Below are 19,779 nucleotides of genomic sequence, written 5' to 3' on the forward strand. Positions count from 1 at the left end.
TTATAACCAAAATGTCAAAAATTAAGGATAAAGAGAGAATCTTAAAAGCAGCAAGAGAGAAGAGAATTACATACAAAAGGGTCCCAATAAAACTGTCAGCTGATATCTCAAAAGAAAGTCTTCAGGCAAGAAGGGACTGGCAAGAAATATTCAGAGTAATGAAAAGCAAAAACCTACAACCACAATTACTCTGTCCAGTGAAGCTATCATTCAGAATAGAAGGGCAGAGAAAGTGCTTCCAGGACAAAGTAAAACTTAAGGAATTCATCAGATCCAAACCACTGTTATATTAAATGTTAAAGGGACTTGTTTAGGAGAAAGAGGATCAAAACTATGAACATTAAAATGAAAACTGTATCACAACAACCAACAACAGAAGCTAGGGAACCAAAACAAAGGCAAACTAAGCAGGCAACGAGAGTGGGAAAAGAATTATAGGTATGGGGAACATAATGGGGGAAGGTCAGCGGTGAGGGATAAGGGGGGAAGGGAGAGAGATGGTATAGGAATCAAGAAGCATAGTAGGAGGGAGTGGAGTAGATAGGAAGATGTTGAGAAGAACTATATGCACAACCAATGGTTATGAACTAAGGAGGGGGACAACTGGAGGGAGGGATGTCTCTGGGTGGAGGGGAACAAAGGGAAAAGAAATGGGAATAACTGTAACAGCATAATCAGTAAAGCATATTAAAATAATAAATAAATAAATAAATAAATAATTATGAAGTGCAGCCAAGTTGAAAAGCCACTGACTTAAGTGATGCATAGAAATAGAGCCAGTGCGAAAGGGCAAAGGAGATGGGCACTGAATAGATGAGGAAATTAGGGTAGCGGGGAAATGCGGGTATGAGAAAGAAGTGGGAGCCAGCAGTCAGGCGCTACTGTTCGGATTTCAGGTCCACACCTTGAAAGCAAACAGGTGTCTCCAGAGAAACCCCACAATTCCCAGTCCAGCGGCTACTGAGAAATTTCTCTGGTGACTCAACGCGAACAGTGCTTTCTGTGCAGTTTAGCAAAGACCTTCAAAGCCAGAAGCCCACCATCTTCAGTTCTGAAAGAAGGGCTGCTTCCCTTGGTGCCTGATTGAGTTTTAAATCTTTGCACAGAAAGGACCCATTCAGGATGCACAGTGAGACACGCTGAGCTCAGAGATGTTGACCAGACTGCGTAGCGCCCGGGAAAGCAGGGCTCGAGTAACGACCTGGACAGCAGCGACCGCAGCCTTCCTCACTAAGTTCCCAGCTGGGACAACCGTCCTTAAGCCTCAAAGGTGGAGCCTGGTGGGGTGACAAAGAGCTAAACTTATTTTGGATTGTGGATCTGCCACTGTGTGACCCTGCCCACGATGCTTCACATCATCCCGTCTCAGTTCTCTCATCTCTAAAATGGGCATAATCATGGCAATTGTGATGCTATTATGATGTTTAAGGGAGTTAGTGTAAATAATTTAGAATTGTGTCAGCCATGTAGTAAATGCTTAAAATGTTACTTAAGAATTTTGTCTTCTCAACTCACATAATGAGGCCAAATTCAGGTTTTCTCATATCAAATTTTCTCAAAACACAGACTGATTAAAATGAAATTTCCATTTCATACTAAAAAAAAAAAAGTATATTTGGATAGCTAATTTATTTGAGTAAAGTTTTCTCATATGGCTTTTGCATATTTTTGTCTAATTTATTCCTAAGTATTTTATCTTCTTTGCTGCCATTGTAAATGGGTTTCTCTTCCAAAATATCTTCTAACTGGTTAATGATTGTACGTAGGAAGACTATTTGTTTACTTATATTAATTTTATATCCTGCAAAGTTTAAAATTTTTGTACCCCCCCATTGACTCTCTTGAGTTTTCCATTCATATAAGCATCAATAACTAGAAATAGTTTAATATACTTACTTTTAATTCTCATGCCTCTAACTGCTGCTCTTACCTAATTAAATTGACTAATATTTCTGAAAGTTAACTAGTTGTGGCAATAGTGAGTATCTCTGTCTTATTTTTTACTCTCATGGGGACACCGCTAGTGTTTCCCATCAAAAGAGATGTTGGCTTTGGGGCTGGTGTGTGTGTGCACGTGTGTGTGTGTGTATGTAATTATGTTAAGAAAGAATTTATCAATTTTTATTTCACGGAGTATTTTTTTATTTAATCAGTTGTGGGGATTGAATTTTCTTTTCAGCATTAAACGAAATAACCATATGATTTTTCTATGTAGATCTAGTATTTAATATTAATAGATTTCCTAGTATTGAATCTCCTGGAATACATTCTATCTCCTTATTATGTATTTTGCTTAATATGCTATTGGGGTCTGTGTGACTATATTTTATTTAGAATTTTTCCCCCTCAACACTTGTAAGATTAAGATTGTGTATAATCCTAATAATTCTATATCATTTTGAAATTCACTTCATAAAACTAATTTAGAAGTTTTACTTTATGTCCTTTGTGTGTATATTTTAACTGACATTGGTATTAACTGCCTTGAAAGATTCATTATAGTCTTCCTGTGAAGCCACCTAAGCCTGGCATTCTTGCCATTGGTGGAGGGAGAGCACTTGATGGTTGAGTGGTTCTTCGATGTGTTCATTTGTACGTTCATCCCAGTCCTAGCTGTTCTGGATGCTGGGGGCTCCAGGGAGTAGGAAGCAGGAAGTAGGTTTTCAGGATAGAGGACACCTTTCCCAAGGCAGGTGGGGTGAGGGGTGGACTGACAGAGTAATCCTGTCTAGGATAGTGGAGGAGCATGAGGGGGTGATGTTGGTGGGTAAGAGGTGCAACAGAGATCTAGGTTGAGGAGAGATCAGCTGCTTCTTCCCAAAGATTTTTCTTATGACTCTGCATTCCAGTCTTTTGTGGGGGGTCTCTCTCCCATTTTCACAGCTGGGAAGGCAAAGGAAACTCCCCAGCATTCACTAAAGTCTCTGGCAGCCTTTGTCAGGGATGTCCTCAGAGTCACTTTACCTGAGGGAGCTTGAACTAGCAACAGCCAGCAACCCCACTGCCAAATTCTACCCACTTACATTTACCATGAGCCAGTTTCAGCCAGCAAAGCCCGTGGCTCATAGACTTACTAAAATGCTTCAGGGGATAGACTTCCCTTTCAGGCTGAGTCTGATTTTCTGAGGCAGCTCTCTCCACAATGGACTTTCGAACAAGCACCCAGTTGCTCAGATGGCTCCCCTGGAAGATGACTTTGCTATGACAAGTAGTAGGTTGGGGTGAAGGGACAGAGGGCAGGCTTTTCTATGTTCTCCTTTCTTTCCCACTCCCACAGCCCTCTGCGGACCTGCAGGCATCAGGGCCTCAGCCCAATTGGCCCCAAGGCCGCCTGCTACCAAGAGGCGCTGGTCTGTGGGACTGAGAGTGAGAGCACTCGGCCGAGAGGCTCACCGCCTCCACTGCCACTGCAGGATGTTGCACTTGATGGGAGGTCTGGAAAAGAGGGAGAAGAAAGTTGTGATATCCCTGAAGCTCCCTGCCCCACTCCACTGGAGCCAGATGGAAGACTTTGGAGAGGTTGAAGCTCAAAGACACCGCTGAGAGATCAGTTTGTGCCAGGAGAGAACTCTAGGTGGTGTTTCCCGTGTACATGGCGTGGGGCTTGTAGAAAGTGTGACCACTCTCAGCTCTGTGATCCCTGCCCTGCCATGGGTGTCCAGCTATATGCGGTGGTAGAGTGGCTGTGGGCTCACAGCGGGCTTGCACGGTGAGGGGAGGGCTGGAATGAGAAAGGAATTGAGGGATCTGGGGAGGTTTTGCATCCTAGGCCAGTACTACTTCCCCCTTTACATGCAAAGAAAGTACCTTAGTACTTAACACCCATCTAGCTGCAACAAGACTAACCAGACCCGTCCAGCCCACAACCACAGAAGTGAGGGCAGAAAAAGCTATGGTGGCTCCTTGTAAAACTTTAAAATGGAAATGTGAGTCAGTATCTGACTGACCACAGAGGTTCATTCTGTGCTGCAGAGGCTGCCAACTGGCCCCAAAGGCCAGGTGGCCCTGGGAGCCCGGTCCAGACCTGCTCCTCCGGGCTGCGCTGCTCAGCTGTGCCTGCAGCAGTTGCTGAGCGGCTGGTCACACCAGCAAGGTTTCCAGATGGAGTCCCATTTGGGAGGAGGCTCCAAACAGGGCCTTCCAGAAGGTTCCCTGGGGAGACTCTTCTGTCATTCACCTTCCTCTGAGGCCTCTTCAGGGTCTGGCTGGTACAGTGGCCACTCTTCTGCAGGAACAGTTTATCCTCATTTTCTTATATCAGATGTATATGCAGTATGAGGAGGTTGTGTTCCTAGACTTGGAGTACAGAGACCAGGGTTTCACTCCTGGCAAAATATTTCACCTAGCTAGAGAGAGATAGCCTCCTCTGATTTTCCTTTTACTTCCCTAATTAATATTATTATCAATACTACTACCATTGGTGAATTGAACTCTTTCTATGTTCTAAACACTTTACCAAATCTTAGTTCACTAAATCTTCGCAATGACCATATGAAAGGGGGACGAGGCTATTGTTTTTATTGCAGATGAGGAAACTGAGTCTTCAGGAGGTTGAGCAACTTTCTTAAGGCCACCAAACCAGGGTGAATTGAACCCTGGTATTTCTTACTCAGTAGTCTGTTAATCACCACCCTCAAATGTCTCTGGAGAACACCATTCACCAAGATGGACTTGACAGTGTTCCTCTTTGGACTGATCACTTAGAAACAAACAGAACAATTCTTTGACTTTTTTTTTTTTTTTTTTTTTTTTTTTTTTTTACTGAGTCTAAATTTCTTTGGATTTCTCGTTGTATAAGACAGGTCCTGCCTGTATGTTTTCCAACCACCCCTGCTACAGAAGCACAGGCTGTACATTGATTAGAGCCTAAACCCCAGCATCCACCTCTCTGTGCATTCTATCCCCAGTCACTGCTCCTGGCTTTCCCACATCTGGCTCCTTTGGCTTGGCAACCAGTTTTGGAACCACCACACAAGTTCAGCACATGTTAGGTATTACTGCTCCTTTAGCTAAAGTGATGGTGGTTGTTGAAAAGGGTGTTGTATTTTGATGTGAGCCTTGATGGCCAGGTTGAATTGAGAGAGGCAGTGAAAAGCTGGTGGGCAGGTATTGTCTGAGGGGCTGGCAGTGGAATGTGGGGCATGAATGGGCCTTGGTGCAGGGTTGGGGATAGGCAGAACCCAGGGAGGGGAAGAAGCTGGTCTGAGATGAAGCATCAATGGAGAAGGATGACAGGCTCCTGTAGGGTGTGGGGTACTCAGGGTACTTGGTGGAAAGGGAGGAGACAGAGCACCTGGCTTCAGATGCTTCCGCTGGTGGGGCTGTGTAGGTTCCAGATACACACCATGGAGCATGCACGAAAGAGCGGCAGAGAGTCCTGAAGGCAGGTGAATGTGGACCCTCCGCCTTCCCTCCCCAGAAAGCCTGCTTTGACTGTGAACTGTCTGAGGGCAAGACTGTGATTATTTACCCTACTATTTCCAGAGCCAGCTGCTGAGTCTGGTGCTTGGTAGGCACCCAGGGACTTGCAAATTATGAAGGCAGCCAGAGTCAATCAACCTCCTTCCAGGGTCAGGCAACTGGGGCTCACCTTTCTCTGCATTCCTGGTTTTCATGGGGTTGCCATGAACAGAAAATCTCATTCTTCTGGTTGCCCCTGATAGTATTGGGTTAGAAAGATTAAGCCAGAATTCAACAAAGTCTCAATCCATATAAACAAGACAGAAGGTAGCAGATTCAAGGAGAGGTCCTCGTTCAAGGGAAAGGGCTATGTTTGTTTAAGACTTTTGTCCTGCCGGTGTCTGGTATTCCATAGTAAATGCCTCTTGGTTACTGGCTTATTAGATTTCAAGTGCAGTTCCTAGCCTAAAAGTGAACAAACTTAAGTTTCTCTTATCTTTGCACATTTTTTTAGTAGGATGAAGTCAGGGAAAGCCCGTGAACCCCTTTGGTAACAGGTTCTATAACTCTTGGGCATGACACAGATATCCTGAACTTTTTAAATAAAGGCTGAATTTTTTTTAAAAGTGCAGTAAGAGAATTTAAAACAGCAGATTGACTAATAGTAATCCGAAGACCAGTGTAATGTACCTCTAACCACATCTTTGCTTATTTTTTAATGTGTTTCCTTCATGATCTTTCTTGTGGCTTGTCCTATGCAGTTTGTGTACTTGTTGTGAACTTTATTGGTCTTTGGTTTTGCTGAACTCACTTTTTCCGAGACCCTCTCTCCTCATAGGCTCAGTTTCACCTTGCCATCTGCAGGGGGCCCATTTCCGTGGCAGAAGATGCCACATCTGCTTCCTGGAGGCCCTTTGGGCAGAAGCATGCAGTGGTGTCTCCTGCTGATCTGGGCCCAGGGGCTGAGGCAGGCTTCCCTCCTGGCTTCAGGTAAGGGCTGGGAATGTGGTCTAGAACCTAAGGAAGAGGAAGAGTAGGGAGGAGGAAAGGGGAGGCTGGGAGTGAATGCTACATCTGCCTACGGAAAGAAAAATTACAGTTTTCAGAGCCCTGCATCCCCCTTTCCTGCTCTGAGAAGAAGGCACAGGTCTGTATTGGGTGGCAGATGAGGGACTTGAGGTTGGGCGAGCCTGACTGGCCAACCCAAGAAAGGAGGCAGGGGGAGAGAAAGGGACTAAGAGGAGGAATGATCAATTCACTTATAGAATTTTGCTACTGCTCCATCTTCCTTTCTTCTGTCCTTGAGGAAACTTCTAGAAAAATACTGTATGTTTTCTGTGGAACAAAATGTTTTCTTCAAAGATTCTGGAGATTCTCCCATTGTGGACTGACTCTATGTTCAATCTACTTCTTTCTGTATTAAAAGGGACGCACATAATTAAAAACGGCAGAACCCATTAATTTTTGTGTTGCTTTTTGAACCATCTAACGAGTTTAAATGCTGAAAGGTTGGTCTTGCCTTGGAAAAAAAGTTTCTCTCCAATATTCCTTCCCTTTGGATCTCATGGCTTTCCTGGAGAGCTTTCCAGGTCCTTCAAATGGCAATTGGCCAAACACCCAGATTTTATTCAAAGGAGAATGTGTCCAGCACAGAACTGAGCTGCTGGGAGATACAGTAGAACAGAAGCGTTTCATTCTGGGTGGGAGACAAAGGAAGCCTATGAAAGTAACCAATGAGCTTGGTCATGAAGCTAAATGACAGCAGAGTATCCTGAAATAGCCAAGGGGGTGGTGGGGACAGGGGAGGGGGTATGTGACAGCAGAGACTGCAGAGACTAACATTCCAAAAACCAATTCTGGATGCAAAGCCCCTTGGAATTTCCATGGGAAGGTTCAAGGCCATCTGTTGACCCAGGACTCATGCATGCTTTTTTCCCTACCCTAGGAGCTGTGGCAAGCGGAATAGTAACCATGGGGAACATTTCTGCAGAAGAAGGTGGCTCTGTCACTTTCCAGTGTCACTTCTCCTCCACTACTGCCATGGTGACTCAGGTGAGCTGGGAGCAGCAGGACCGAGTTCTGGCCATCCACCATGCTAAGATGGGGTGGTACATCTACCCAGCCTTCAGGGAGCGAGTGGCGCCTGGCCCCAACCTGGACCTCACCCTCATGTCGCTGACCACGAATGACACAGGGGAGTACTTCTGCATCTATTTCACCTTCCCTGATGGCATTTACAAAGGGAGACTCTTTCTGGAGGTCCTGCAAAGCTCAGGTATGCTGTCCGGAGCAGAGCGTCTGATGAACCTCATCCCTGAGGATAGAAAAGGCATTCCTGCTGAACACAGTGGAGCAGAGCCTCCCAGCCTGGGCTCACATTCACTAACCTGGGAGCTTTTGAATGATTCTGATGCCAGTGCCCTGTCCCAGCCCAATTTCCCTCAGAGTCTCTAGGGGCAGAGCCAGGATGGGATAGGTTCTCAGAGTATCCCAAGTGATTTGAATGTGCAGCCAGGGTTGAGTGCCACCCTTTTGGATATAGGAAGGATATTTTATGTGTATTTACTAGAAAGATCAGTTAATAAGGTCATCTGGAAAATGTTTTCATTTATTTAGTATGGATCATACAAATTAGAATTAACCCCCAAATTTATAAAGAATTAGAACTGAGCTGGTTAAAAACAAACCTATGTGGTAGGCGTAAATGTATAATAGTTTACATTTTTTAAAAGTTAAAAAATCTTTCTCAATTACAGTTGACATGCAATATTGTTAGTTTCAGGTGAACAACACAGTGATTAGACATTTATATACCTTACAAAGTGATCACCCTGATATGTCGAGTGCCCGTCAGCCACCATACATAGTTATGATGTTACAGTATTATTGACTCTATTCCCTATACTGTACTTTACATCTCTGTGATTGTTTTTATATCTGGCAATTCACCTTTTCACCCATCCCCCTAACTCTTCTCCCATCTGGCAACCATCAGTTTATTCTCTGTTTCTATGACTTTTATTTCTGTTTTATTTGCTCATTTATTTGTTTTTTAGATTCCACATGTAAGTGAAATGATATGGTATTTGTCTTTTTCTGTCTGACTTATTTCACTTAGCATAAGGCCTCCAGGTCCATCCACACTGTCACAAAGGGTAAGATTTCCTTCTTTTTTATGTCTGACCAGTATTCCACTGTGCATATGTATCATGTCTTCTTCATGCACCTGTCTATCAATGGGCACTTAGGCTGCTGCCATATCTCAGCTATTGTAAATATGCTGCAGTGAACACAGGGGTGTATGTATCTTTTTGGATTTCTTTTGCTAAATATCCAGAAGTGGAATTGCTATGTCATACGGTAGTTCTATCTTTAATTTACGATAATTTACATTTGTGCGTACTTCACAGTTTCCAAAATAATCTCACATTCATGATATGCCCGGACACTTGAAACGGTTGTCTGGAAGGTGGGAAAGGATTATTATCATATCTGAGAGACAATATAGCAGGTTGGTTATGAGCTCAGACTGATGCCAGACAGCCCACGTCCAAATCCTGGTGCTGCTGCTGACCTCAGACAAGATTACTTAGCTCCTCTGTGCACTGGCTTTCTCATCTCTGACATGAGACTAGTTGTAAGACCTTATGAGGTGCTAACATCAGATTGAATTACTTACTGCAAGAGAATGCCTGGAGAACAGCACCTGGAACATGCATGGTAAGCACTAAGTAAGTCTTAGCTATGAGTGCAATGCCTCTCTTGATGATGGAGATGGAAACTGAGGTTTGGAGTTGCTCAGAGCATTAGAGCTGCTTTTAACACAGGTGTTCTGGTTCCCCTAACCTGCACCCTCAGAACTTCTATTTGCTTATTGTGTTGCAGATAACTTTTATGAGTTAGGGAATTCTGTGAAACCGTTTCCTTAAAATTTCTTTTCAAATGCTCCTTCTCCGCTGGCTCCGACATAAGCCCATGAAGCATGCAGACAAGAGCCTGCATCTTTTTCCATGGACAGCTCTCTGCAAGTGCTCTCCATGACCGCTTTACTCCCCATCTGCCCTCTTTCCTCACCTGAGGCCAAAGCAGGGAACTGAATCTTCAGGGTGGAGGAAAGGCATTCTGGGAACTAGGGCTCCCTCTCCTACCCCTCCTGGTACTGTGTGGGGACTGCAGGCACTGCCCTCGTCCTAGGGATGGCATTGCTGAGCCACCTTCCCGGCAATCTAAGCCCATCATTGGAGGGAAGAGAGCGCAGCCTCTGTGACACCCTTCTCTTTTCTCCCTGGACACCTGGGTTCTGCCCAAGCCTCTGGGAAGGAGGTGGAGATGGGATGAAGAAGCTGGGAAACCCATCCACCTAAAGCCCAGCACACATGGGGCAATTGTCTTCTTTCTCTCACACTCTCCTTGGATCAATAATCAGTCCTCTCTTCAAAACTCCCTCTTGCCTCTTCCTCCCTCCAGGGACATTTTGTAACAATAGAAATTCACTTATTCATGCTTCAATTCATATCACAGACATTTATTAAGCATGTGCTATGTGTTATCCGAATGAAAGGAAAACAACAAAGGGTACAGTTCTAGAACATCCCTCCCTTCGGGTCTCACAGCTGAGCTGGATAAGTGTTAGAGGCTTAAGGTGAAAGGTTATGTGCTTTTTTTCTTTTTTGTACTTTAATATTGATTCAATTTAAAAATTTTTAGTTATTTCTCAACTAGTATGATTATAAATGTGAAGTTTAATAAAAATATTCCTTTTTCATTTTTCTGGACGTTATCATTTGCTTCATTTCATGATTATTCCTAAAAGTGATTTTTGTGGAATCAAGGGAGGGAGCGTTAAAAATGGTCTGTGCTGGTGTCAAATGCGTGAGGTAGACAGACAGCTGCTTGAGCATTAGCCGCTCATGATGGGCCAGGCAGATGATCCACAGTCCCAAGAGCTGGGCCAAATGGTACAGTCCTGTGGTTGGAGGAAGGCTGGGCCAATCACCGGCTCTGGGCCCTGACACTCAGGCTTCCCTGGGGAGTGGTCGCACTTTGCTTCCAGCCTCAGCCCATTTCCTTTATTCTGTCCTCCCACTAGGGGCTGAGCACCGTGCTGGCTTCCAGATCCTATTGCTTGGAGTCATATTGCTGGTGGTCATCTGCACAGCAGTCACAGTGGTGGTCACACTGACCAGAAAGGTAATGATTCTGGCTCCATGTCCCAGGCACAGGCACCCCACGCTGCCGCCCTGGCCCCTTCAGGTTCTCTTTTTGTCCAGAGAGAGACCTAGAGGTGACCTCCCCCTCTGCTCTTTGTGCCTTATCATAGTCCTCGTTCTGTCTTTTGGTGAAGTTGTTCATGTTCTTCTTCTGTCCCTTCCCTTATCTGGGAGCTCCTGAAAGGTTGGATCTGTCTCCTCCCCATCTTGCTGTCACCTGCATTTCCCAGTTCCTGCCTCTCCCTTAGGCCAGTCCCCTGGGAGACTGATTTACCTACTCTGACTTTGATGCATCTTGGGACTTTATTCTGTGCTAGGCTTTTTTGTACATTAGCTCATTTAATTTTAACAACCCTTCAGTAGCGCTGGGCCATCCAGCGATTCTGCAGGATGAGAAATAAAAGGTCACGAGAGACCCTGATTGCCAATCAAGGCCCTGGTAGAGGAGACTTGCCCAGGCTTGAAGTCCAGCCTTCTTGGAGGTTCTCTCTTCCAGTTAGGTTCTGTGATGGAGAGGATGCTTCTTTAAATGCTGCTGAAAAGGACCTGTGTCTCTCACGCTTTGCTTTCAGTTGCCGATGGATTTTTTTCTGCATAGTGTACCAGGAGAATTCAGCAAAAGCCACCAATCCCACTGTTCTAACAGTCACTGCTTCCCCCATACTTCTCAAAGGTCAGAGCCATGACACCAGCTCCCAATCCCCTTCATCTGTGTCCCATCCCATTCCCCAGCTGTGGTGAGGTCTGTACTTCCTCCTAGCTGGGGAGCCTCCTTCCACATTCCATCGAAGGCTATTCCCAGTGAAGGATGTTTTATTTTATTTTTTAACTTATATTTTATTGATTATGCTATTACAGTTGTTCTGAATTTTTACCCCTTGCCCCCGCTTCATAGAGCACCCCCCACTCCCTCAGGCAATACCCCCACCATTGTTCATGTCCACTGGTCATGTGTATAACTTTGTTGGCTACTCCATTTCTTAGACTGTACTTTACATCCCCATGGCTATTCTGTAACTACCTATTTGTACTTTTTAATCCCCTCACCTTTTCACCCATTCCTCCACAACCTCCTCCCATCCAGCAACCATCAAAATGCTCTCTGTATTCATAATTCTGTGTCTGTTCTTCTTGTTTGCTTTGTTTGTTTTTTAGATTTCATTGTTGATATATTTGTATTTATTGCCATTTTATTGTTCATAGTTTTGATCTTCTTCCTTTTCTTAAATAAGTCTTTTTAACATTTCATATAGTAATGGTTTGGTGATGATAAACTCCTTTAGTTTTTTCTTATCTGGGAAGCTCTTCATCTCTCCTTCCATTCTAAATGATAACTGCTGAACAGAGCAATATTGGCTGTAGAACCCTTCTTTTCAGGACTTTGAATATTTCTTGCCAATCTCTTTTAGCCTGCAAAGTTTCCTTTGATAAATCAGCTGATAGTCTTATGGGAACTCCTCTCTCGGTAACTAACTCCTTTTCTCTTGCTGCTTTTAAGATTCTCTCTTTATCTTTAACCTTTGGCATTTCGATTATGATGTGTCTTGGAGTGGGCCTCTTTGCATCCCTCCTGTTTGGGACTTTCTCTGCTTCCTGGACTTTCATGTCTATTTATTAGCGAAGTTTTTTTCATTATTTTTTTCAGATAGATTTTCAATTTCTTACTCTTTTTCTTCTCCTTCAGGCACCCCTATGATGCAAATGCTGGACATCTTGAAGTTGTCCCAGAGGTTGCTTATACTATCCTCTCTCTTTTGGATTCTTTTTTCTTCTTCTTGTCCTGATTGATTGTTTTTGCCTCCTTGTGTTTTATATCATTGATTTGATTCTCAGCTTCCTCCACTCTATGGTTGTTACCCTTTATTTCAATTAGTGTAAACTTTGTTTCTGACTGGATCTTTTTTATGCTGTTGAAGTCCTCACTAAGTTCCTTAAGCATCCTTATAACCAGTGTTTTGAACTCTGCATCTGATAGATCGTTCATCTCCATTTTGTTTAGCTCCTTTTCTGGAGTTTTGACCTGTTCTTTCATTTGGGCCCTGTTTCTTTGTCTCCTTATTTTGGCTAACCTCCCTGTGTTCGTTTCTATGTATAAGGTAGAGGTGCTTTGACTCCATGTCTCAGTAGTGTGGCCTAATGTAGTAGGTGCCCTATAGGGTGCAGTGGCACAGCCTTCCCTATTACCCAAGCTATATACTCAAGGTGAACCCTTCAGGTGGGCTGAATACCACCCCATCTTGTAGTTGAGCCTTGGTTGCTGTTGTCAGATCAATGGGAGGGATTTACCCAGGCCAGTCAGCTGCAAGGATCGGCTGTGACCACTGACCACCAACCTCCAACATCCTTGGAGGATCAGCTGTGCAGGGGAAGGGTGGTGGTTCTCCAACATGGTCTGTAGCTGTCCATTGGATGCGCAGGCTCTCAGGTTTCCCTGGTGGTGCTGGCCAAGGTCAGCATCCACCTGTATTTTCCTTGGGGCCACCCTGCCTGAGCTATAAAGCCATCTGAGAAGGCTATTAGTTGTGCTGGGCTTGGAGATTCTCAGGTAAACCCAAGCCAACTATGTTGGCTACTGCTATGGCCAGGCCCGGGGCTCACTAAGACCAGCTGTTGCTTGTTTGATAGGGTTTAGGAAGTTATAAAGCATGAGTCAAGACCAGCCATTCATATGGAAAAGTAGTTTTCGTGGTCCCGTAAGTTGGGTGGGGCAGAGTCTCTTGGGATCTCCAAGGTGGGTCAAACAGTGTTAGCCAGGATGATGGAGTCTCAGATATGGCACCAGCTTGCTGGCTCTGTGGGGGAGGGTTTATAAAAGGGACAGTGACCTCTGCTCACCTTGATGCCAGACACTTCAGTTTCTCCCTGTATACCACTGGTGCCTTTCAAGCTGCTATCCCAGTGTTGGGGCTCAGAGGGAGTGAGTCTGAGTAGGTGAGTCCATGTGTGGGTTCTTTAAGAGAAACTGCTTGGGGCTCCAGCAATTTCTTCCACTGACTCAATCCCTGCTGGTTTTTGCATCCAGAAGTTGTGGGACTTCTCTTCCTGGCACTGGAATCCTGGGTTTGGTGGTCTGGTGTGGGGCTGGGACCCCTCGCCCCCAAGATATCCCTCCCGAATTTTTATCCATCACATGTGGGTGAGGGACCAGCCCATTCCATGTCAGTGCCCCTTCTAACAGTCTGGATGGATGTGGTGTCTTTATTCCACAGTTGATTTCTCATGGTTCTGAGTGATTACTGTTCTATATTTTAGTTGTAACTTGGTTGTACGAATATGTGAACCACATCTGCCCACACTGCCATCTTGACCGGAGGTCCTAGGGGCAGCTGTTTTAGATCAGGTTCAGGAGATAGAAACTGACATGTGGATTCTGGTGACCGTAGTTTATTTGAGCAAGCTCTCAGATGAAGGGTATTGAAGGAAGCAGAACCCGGCTAAGGGAAGAAAGCTCTGCATGAAGTGGTCTCAGCTGGAGACTTGATTGAAGCAAGACTTGTATGCAGAGTATGTTGCACCTTGAGGCAGGGAGCTGACCTTTTAAAAGTCCACTCCAGTCAGTCATGACTGCTGGCTGCTTACCAGGGAGGACCCAAGGGCAAGTCCTGCAGAAGGGCCTCTGTGAGCCACTCAGGTTTGGGGAATGGGGACACTGGTCAGGTAGGTAGGATCTAAGCAGGGTACCAACTGCAATCCGGACAGACCCTAAGAGGCAGCAGTATTTGGGAATGTGGCCTTGGGAATCAGAGAGTCCTGGGTTTGGATCCTGGCTCCAGCTGTGTCACCGAACCTTGCCAACCCTCAGCTTCCGCATCTGTAAATTGGAAGTAATTATGGTGCTGTTCCCGTGGAGGTGTGGTAAAACTTAAGTCAAATAACTCAAGTAAGCTACTTGGCATTTTTCCTGGTATGTATTAATAACCATTACCCTATATTTTTATAATTATCATAAATTTTATTTATTATAGCACCTTATAATACTTGGTGCTCAGTAAGTATTTATATTGCATGGGTCTACTAGACTAAATGAATGAATATTATTTTTCCGAGCAGCTTTGGCAAAAGTGCCCCCAGGGGACCTTCTGTGAGGTGAAGGAGAGGTGGGTATGTCCAGCTGCAGGACCGGGACTGCCAGGCCTGCTGTTCTTTCTCCTCTCATTCTCCGAGAGGGCCATGCTTGTCCCTGCAGGGCCCAGCTGCAATCTCAGCAGCTGCCTTTGCTCCTTCAAGTCATCGGTGCTTCAATTCCAGACTTGTCCTTTATACTGATTACAATTGCTGAGTGCCCCATGCAGGATGGAATGCAAACGAAACAGCTGAGAGACCCACCTCAGGCATATTTCCAATTCGCAGAGGACTTTTGGAATTCAGAAGAGTCCTTAGGTTCAGAGGCAAGCGTGGCTGTGGCTGGTCTAAGAATGGGAATAAGAACACACATGCTTGAAGGGTCACATCAGTGCTTTGACAATTAGGTGTGTATACTCGCTTTAACCATGGATAGGGTTGCATCAAGGGATGTAGCACTTCTTTCAAGCACAGCATCAGCATGACCTCTGATAACTACCCTTTTTCTTCATAGTTGTTGTAAATAAGGTGCAGCCACTCCTACTGAAGAGGAATGAATGAATCAGTAGGAGGGGAGAGCCTACCTGACTCTTGTGTGTGCTTCTGAGAATATGGCTTCTCCACAGCCCAGCTCCTCAGGGCCTACAGCTGTGTGTCACTCAAAGTTTTTTTACTTGTTTCCAGTGAGTATTCATGTGGTCCCATCCACCCTCCTGCTCAGGCCCTGAGTGTATTTGTGCCCTGCGGAGCTAGATGTTAGCTGCCAGTGATGGTGCTGGTGTAGCCCATCCTGAAAGCAGTGTAGGGGGCATGGGGGCAGAATGAGCTTTGGTTTTTGTTATTTTCCAAGGTTGTGTGTGGCTCTTTGTGATTCTGTCCTTCAGGTCTTTGGTGCGGGTGCATGACTTGCTTTAGAGCCATCTCCAGGAGGACTGAGAGGGTGTCATCTTTGTACTGGGTGTCACTTTGATTTCCTTGCCCTGGCACAACCCTGACCTGTGCTGCCCTTCTCTGCATGTGGTGGCTGGCTTCACAGCCCTGACTTGCCCGAACAGATTTCGCTGCTGCAGCCTGTTGTCTTACAGGCGTGGTTGTAGTTGTCTGACTGTGAGTCTCTACTTTGATTTGGAAAATCTAGTTCTTTTAGGTATGGGGCTGTAGAAGAATGTGTATGTGTGTATATGTGTGTGCAGTTCAGTCCAGAGACATATATTGAGCATCTGTTATGGGCTCTGAGGTTAACATAGAGGAACACAGCACAGCCCCCTTCCTTGGGGAGCTCACAGTTTGAGGCCCTGAGAAGACGGAGCATAAACAAAGTTCCAGGCAGCATTCAGTGTTAACAACAGAGAACATCTAGGACCACATGCTAGTACATGGGGAGGAGAATGTAGCTCTCCTGCAAGATCAGAGAAGGAAGGTTTCTTCTTTTTTTTCTTAAAACCTCACCTGAGGATATGTTTTTTACTGATTTTAGAAAGGGAGTGAGGAAAGGAAGAGAGAGAGAGAGAGAGAGAGAGAGAGAGAGAGAGAGAGAGAGAGAGAGAGAGAGAGAGAGAGAGAGAAACATTGATGTGAGAGAGAAACATCAATTGGTTGTCTCCTGTAAGTGCCCCGACTGGGAATTGAACCCGCAGACTTTTGATGTGTGGGATGATGTTTCAGCCAGCTGAGCCACCCAGCAAGTGCCAGAGAAGGCTTCTTGGACAATGTACTATGGAGCTGAGGCTGGAGAACTGAGTAGACAACTTTTTCAGGCAACAATAGAGAATGGACAATGGGTGCAACATACACAAACCTGGGGAGTCAGGAAACAGTGCCTAGCATTGTAGAAGCTGCAAGATGAGAGGCAACGTGGTTGAGGAGAAAGAGCATAGCTTGGAGTCAGACAAACACAAGTCAGAATTGGATTTGTCCTTGGGCAGATGATCCAACTGTCTGTGCCTATTAATTAACTGAACGCCTTCAGTAGGGGTGCTGGTGAGGTTCAGGGGAAGATAGCCCAGTCCATGCTCACGGCGGGCTCTCAAGAAAGGGCAGCTCTCTGGCACCAGGCCCTACATTGGAAGTTGGGGTGTTGGTTGGGGAAGCACTACAGGACATGAAGCTGAGAAGTGAGTGTGACCAAGTCACACATGGTGTTTTTGGGGGGCATCACACATAGTCACCTGTGGGAGGGCTGGGAAAGGATGGACTTCCTCCTTAGAAGGATGCATCTCATGCATTATTTTTTTTTTTTTTTCACACAACTTAAGTGGTTTTATAAATCCCCTGAAATCCTCCTGTGGCTCCTGTGGACAATGGGAGACATCAGGAGGTTTTAGGCAGAAGCATGGCTTGATCCAACTTTCATTTCTGAAAGATCGCACTGCTGGGGCCATGTGGAGGGTAGACTGCAGATAACAGAGGCTCTTGAGGCAGGTGAGTGTGGAAAAACAGGTGAGCGATAAGACCGAAGTAGGGATAGGAAAGGGAGTATATTTCAGATTTTCTGAGAAGTAAAACAGGATGGAATTTTTATCTCCACTTGGAGTTTAACATTAGCCTCCAGGTTTCTGGTCAGATGGTGCCATGAACAGTGTGAAGAGAGAGAGGGGTAGGAGCAGTGTGTGGGTGAGGGAGTCTGTTGGGTTCCCCGGAGACAGGCTGAGCCCGAGCTTGCAGTGGGGGGTCGCCAGGTGGCCATGCCAAGTTAGCAGCTGGACGACGGGCTCTGGAGCTCAGAGCAGAAGCCTGGGCTTCTTTGGGTAGAGATTTGGGAATCATCAGAGGGAAGAGGGTGGTTGTAGATGCTCATTTAGATGAAGTGACTCAGGGAGAGTGTTGAATGTGGGAAAGCAGAGGGCAGAACCATGGGAAAACCCTTTATTTGAGGAGCTGATGTGCAAGCGGAACAAAGAGCGGGGCTGGCTGAACAGAAGGTGGGGTTCCCAGGAGGAGGAGGAGAAACAGGAGAGAGTGATGCTGTGGGAGCCTGGTAAGGAAAACACTTTACAGGAAGAGGTCAGTGGTGTCGGGTGGTCTAGAGAAAGAGAGAAGTGGGGTGCAAGTGCTTCACGGGCTCAGCGCTGGGAAGGAATGCGTGCAGGCGCCCTACGTGTGGAGCAAGTGCTGTCTCAGTGGAACGTTTAGTGCTGAAGTCCAGCTGTGACAAAGGTGAGATATTCAGGGTCAAAACTCAGTGTCGGTAAGAACACAACTTTGCCTGAGTGTGTGTGTGTGTGTGTGTGTGTGAGAAAGGAAAAGACAGATCATTGTAATTATGCATCATACTGAGGAGTAACTTGAATACCATCCCTACATACTCACTTTGTAGTTTGTGTTTGTTTTTAGAGGAAATCTCTTCAAATTCGTTCTGCAGAAAGTGGCCTCAGGAGAGTGCCACCTGAACATGAGGAATGGGGTCCCACCATCCTGCCAGCCCCTGGATGCTGTGTGCAGGCAGAAGCTGCACCTGCTGGCCTCTGCAGAGAGCAAAGTGGAGATGACTATGTTGAGCCACACGACTACTTCAATGTCCTGAGTTACAGAAGCCTCGGGGACATCAGCTTCCCAGCAGAGACTGGTTAGCTCCTAGAGACACACCTTTATGTTCTTACACATGGATGCATGAGGGTCTGCGCTCTCCTCACTGCTGTGTGCATGTGTGTGTATGTTCAGCCAGGTGAACGAATGTCATCTTCTTTGTCTGCATTTCCCCTCCCCTTCACTTCCACTCTGCTGTGGCAGACCAGGGTGGGCAGCTTGAATCTTGATTATGAATGCCGTGTTAAAGAAAGCATAGACCCGGTTTTGAAGCTGGCAGTCGGAGCCCATACTGCGGCTTCAAGAGTGCATTCTTCCTAATATCACTGCACAGGGGTTCAGGTTTCAGCGTCATTGTCATTTTCATCAACACTCACACATACGAGGCATTTTGTGACTAAGGCCTGGGACCAGCTTCTGTGGGGAATATTCAAGGATGACTAAACTGTGGTCATGGATCCCAGCCTTTTAAGAACTTACAGGCAGAGAGGGAGATAAGACTGACACGCGTGGGCGGTAAGGGGATACGGATAGGAGGCATGGGCCTTGGGGAAGACATGCCAGGCCCGTGTGCGGTGGCCAGGATAGGCTTATCTTTGATGAAGCGAATGGTCTAGGAGGACACAGGGAACAGCGAGGCTGTTCTGGTGAGGGCAGGAGTTTGGTCCAAGGAGCTGAAAGCCCCACAAGGAAGACCCTGGGCAGGCAATTTGAACCTCCTCTTGTTGTATATACTCAGAGTGTAGTGATGGACTGATAGGGAGGACTGGAGGCTCTTTCAGCCATGTGCTGGGGAAGCCACGGAACGGTGGATGCTCACTGCCGGCCGGCATCATAGCTCTTCTCTATCAAAATCCACCACTGAGCTTGGAAGAAATAATCTTCTTTCCACTAAAAAGAAAACCTAGATTTTTAAAATAAGGACTATTCCTAGGGAAAGAACATAGAAGGAGGCTGACAGAGAGTTTAAAAAAATGTACACTCCCAAAATGTCTTCTCTAAACCCTAACTTTGGCCCTTACGTCTTTGTGCTGGGCTGGGGTGACATCTGAGCTGCTCATTTCTGTTTTGGCCGTGTTTTAGGCTTTTACCCTCCTGCTGTCTCTCTTAGAGAAAGAAGGAGGGAGGCTGGTTTACAGGTGGGCAATATTCTTTCACAGGCCCAGGAACAGAGAGAATGTGAAGGAAAGCTGTCCTTTGCCAACTGTTAAAATAAAGCATCGCCCTGCTCCCCAAGAATTAGGCTGGTTGGGCAAGAAGACAGTTCAACTTCTATCCTCCTTGACTTTTTATTTTTATATTTCTCACTTTTCAATCAAACAGGTCTGTAGTTGGAGCAATTAGCTGAAATCTGTCCAGGGTGCAAGGTTTTGGGCAGAAAGAGAGATGTGTGGGAACTGCTGCTATTTGCCGTGCAGTGCACAGCAGTTTTCCTGTGCAGGTTGGTTGCGAGTAGAACGCAATTCACTGACAGAAAATGAACTAAGATGTAATGATGAGAAGGGAGTGGTGTTTTGATTTGATGGAGATATATTTTGGGCTGAGATAGGCTGAGAGCTGGGTGCTATTTAAGATGATTGTG

At 45.8% G+C, this 19,779-nt stretch overlaps 1 protein-coding gene across 1 annotated transcript; it reads left to right on the plus strand.

Annotated features, from left to right (window-relative positions):
• The first annotated feature begins 6,288 nt into the window (after positions 1-6,288).
• On the plus strand, positions 6,289-18,555 carry TIGIT (T cell immunoreceptor with Ig and ITIM domains). Its single transcript, XM_090264378.1, has 4 exons — positions 6,289-6,390; positions 7,346-7,675; positions 10,490-10,590; positions 18,006-18,555. Exons 1-4 carry the CDS (start codon positions 6,327-6,329, stop codon positions 18,240-18,242), a joined length of 732 nt encoding a protein of 243 aa, XP_090120504.1. The 5' UTR covers positions 6,289-6,326; the 3' UTR covers positions 18,243-18,555.
• The last annotated feature ends 1,224 nt before the right edge of the window (positions 18,556-19,779 follow it).

The sequence above is a fragment of the Furipterus horrens genome, unplaced genomic scaffold (assembly GCF_987537825.1).
Source record: "Furipterus horrens unplaced genomic scaffold, mFurHor1.1.pri manual_scaffold_1, whole genome shotgun sequence".
In the NCBI taxonomy this organism is placed as follows: domain Eukaryota; kingdom Metazoa; phylum Chordata; class Mammalia; order Chiroptera; family Furipteridae; genus Furipterus; species Furipterus horrens.